The sequence below is a fragment of the Microtus ochrogaster genome, linkage group LG4 (assembly GCF_000317375.1).
Source record: "Microtus ochrogaster isolate Prairie Vole_2 linkage group LG4, MicOch1.0, whole genome shotgun sequence".
In the NCBI taxonomy this organism is placed as follows: domain Eukaryota; kingdom Metazoa; phylum Chordata; class Mammalia; order Rodentia; family Cricetidae; genus Microtus; species Microtus ochrogaster.
The window spans coordinates 23,132,430-23,135,377 of NC_022030.1; the positions used below are offsets into that span (position 1 = coordinate 23,132,430).

General features: G+C 53.4%; 1 protein-coding gene across 1 annotated transcript in view; it reads left to right on the plus strand.

Moving 5' to 3' along the window:
* Nucleotides 1–2,948, plus strand: part of Sipa1l3 (signal induced proliferation associated 1 like 3) — a 206,510-nt gene that overhangs the window by 199,980 nt on the left and 3,582 nt on the right. The window contains exons 20-21 of the mRNA XM_005361278.3: nucleotides 895–1,030; nucleotides 2,576–2,657. Coding sequence (XP_005361335.1) covers nucleotides 895–1,030; nucleotides 2,576–2,657 — 218 coding nt within the window. The remainder of the gene's footprint in view (nucleotides 1–894; nucleotides 1,031–2,575; nucleotides 2,658–2,948) is intronic.

Genomic DNA, 2,948 nt, shown 5'->3' on the forward strand with positions numbered 1-2,948 from the left:
CAACCACATGGTGGCTCACAACCATCTGGAATGAGGTCTGGTGCCCTCTTCTGGCCTGCAGACATACACACAGACAGAATATTGTATACATAATAAGTAAATAAATATTTTTTAAAAAAAGGAAAGAAAAGGTTGGGTGTGGTGACACACACCTTTAATCTTTAATCCCAGCACTCTGGAGGCAGAGGCAGGTGGATCTCTATGAGTTCAAGGCCAGCCTGGTCTACTGAGGGAGTTCCAGGACAGCCAGGGATGTTAAAACAGAGAAATTCTATCTCGAAAACCCAAAAATAAAATAAAACCTAAAATTAAAAAAACAAAAAGAAATGAAAGAAAGACATCATTAAAACAATACAAATGGGGGCTGCGGAGCTGGCGTAGCAGAGGACCCTGGTTCAGTTCCCAGTACGGATCACATGGCAGCCCACAGCTGTCTGTAACTTCTGTTCCCTCATACAGATGGATACATACAGGTAAAACGCCAATGTATGTAAGATAAAATAAATAAATTTTTAAAAAAGCATAATTTTAGGAACTTGGGCTTGGTGGCACATATCTATAATTACAGCACTCAGAAGGCTGAGAAGGGAGGGTTTAAGGCCAACCTGAGCTACAGAGTGACACCCTGACTCCAAAAAGAAAAGCCAGACATGGTGGTTCATGCCTGAAATCCAAGCATCCAACAGTCTTAGAGGGGAGAATCACTCATTGAGCTCAAGGCCAGCCTGGCTACAAAATGAGACGGTGCCTCAGAGAGGGGTCAGCAGGCGGGAAATGGGTGGAGACTGGGGTTTGTAGGAGGCAGTGTCAGTCAAGGAGAACCTGAGGCTGCCCGCCTCACCCGGAAGAACTCAATCCCTTTCTCTCTCCCCCTTCTCTCTCGTTCCCTGGCAGTGCAAAGAGCTGTCTCGCTCTTCTCTCTCAATGACCCAGCCCTGAGCCCAGACATCCCTCCCGCACACAGTCCAGTCCACAGCCACCTGAGCTTGGAGCGGAGCCCACAGACTCCTAGGACCACCCCCACCTTGAGGTGAGTTTCTGTGCAAACACTGGGGTTCATCACCCCAGGGTGCTGCAGGCCACCCCTTTGCTCCGAGGGCAGGAGGTCCCTTTGTCCCTTGCCTAATGGCTAGAGTTGTTATACCAGCCATGCCCTGGGGATCAGCAGTGGCCAGGCAGACTCTGCCCAACCCAGGACAGCAGCTCCATCACACTTCAGCTTTGAGCCATGCTCCCAAACTTTCCGCAGCGCCCCCAAGCTCTCTGCCTCCCATCTCCATCTGTCTGTTGCTTGTTCCCCTCCTTGGTGGATCAGCAGTGATGCAGACTGAGCCTGGACATCTCATTTCACCCTCTGCACTGCTGGGCATGCACAGACCATCCATGGATGCTAAGGTGCAGCTGCACCCTCAGGAGGCTGTGCGAGAGGGAGGACAAGGAGACGGGGTCCACTTCGTCATCTCACCCCGGCTCCTCCAGTTGAATGCAATGAATCTGAGTGCTCACGCTCAGCAGAGAGTGAAGGGCTGGCAGAGAAAGCCTTAAGGACCATGCTGCCCACAGGGGACTCAACAGGGCACTCGCAGTATCTGCGCCAGCTGCCCACAAGGTTCTGCTTGCCACAGGCCTGCCCAGCACTTAGTGGTTCCTGGAAGCCTTTTCTGAGAAAACATTGATACATGCTTTTCTTTACACCCTAGTTGGTCGTAGACCTTGACGGTCATGAAAAACATGGACCTCTGTAGTTACAGAGAATAGATGCTACAGTTCAAGAGACTCTAGGGACCTGTGTACCCGCAGCTCCCTAAGATGAGGACCGGGGGCGGGGGGGAGGAGAGCCAGAAAGACCCAGCAGCCTCACCTCTGCAGCCCTTCTGCCAAACCCCTCTAAGGATAAGAGCCCTAAGCATCTGTAGCCTCAGCTCTGTGCAGGGAAGTACCACCTGCTTCCAAAATGCCAGACTGACCTGGGGCTGGGAGATTCCTCCCAGCTAGATCCCAGGCAGCAGGTCCCAGCCCCTGCACTTGGTGGACAGCGTCCCCTGCCTCAGCCTGGGCATCATGTGATACTACTACAGGCCACAGAGGGCTGGCTTCTGTAGACCGACCACACTAGAGCAGAGTAAGCTAGGTTCTGTTGCCATTGATGGTGCTGTTGTCCATTGGCTTGTGTGGACTTTCTGGGCTTGGGCTGTGCTCAGTCTGCACTGCTAACTGGACAACAGCTCAAGAGAGTTTTTTGTGTCTCATGAGTACACAGCGCAGGTTCTTCCTAAAGTTACACACCCCTTCTTGGGGGGAGATGCATATTTCAGGGCAGCCTCCACCCAGCCCTAACCTGGCCTAGTGCTTCCTCAACCTACATCCACAGATAGCCTGGGCCCAAGGGCAGGAAGGGGCTGCCTCTAGCTTCCCCACAGAGCTGCTCCTCTGTGCCTTGCAGCCGCTGGGCTTTCAGAAAGTGAGGACTCACCAGAGACTAGAGAGCCTGTACCTCAAGTCTCCCAGCTGTGAGGAAGAACTGTCCTCAGAGGCTGGCAGGCCGCAGAACTGACCCAATCCCTTGTCTCTCCAGTGAGGAGCCACCCCTGGACCTGACAGGCAAGGTGTACCAACTGGAGGTGATGCTGAAGCAGCTGCACACAGACCTGCAGAAGGTGAGGCTTACAGTACACCTCCTGCCTGTTCCCCAGGCGCTGGGCAGCACCTGTCTCCCTACAGTACACCTCCCATCTGCTCCCCAGGCGCTGGGCAGCACCTGTCTCCCCTGCCCCCTCTGCTCTGGAGTACAGTCACAAGGAGATTGAAAAACCTAGCAAGTAGACTGAGTGGTGGTGGCGCATGCCATTAATCCCAGCACTCGGGAGGCAGAGACAGGCAGATCTCTGTGTGAGTTTGAGGACAGCCTGCTCTACAAGAGCGAGTTCCAGGACATCCAGGGCTGTTAT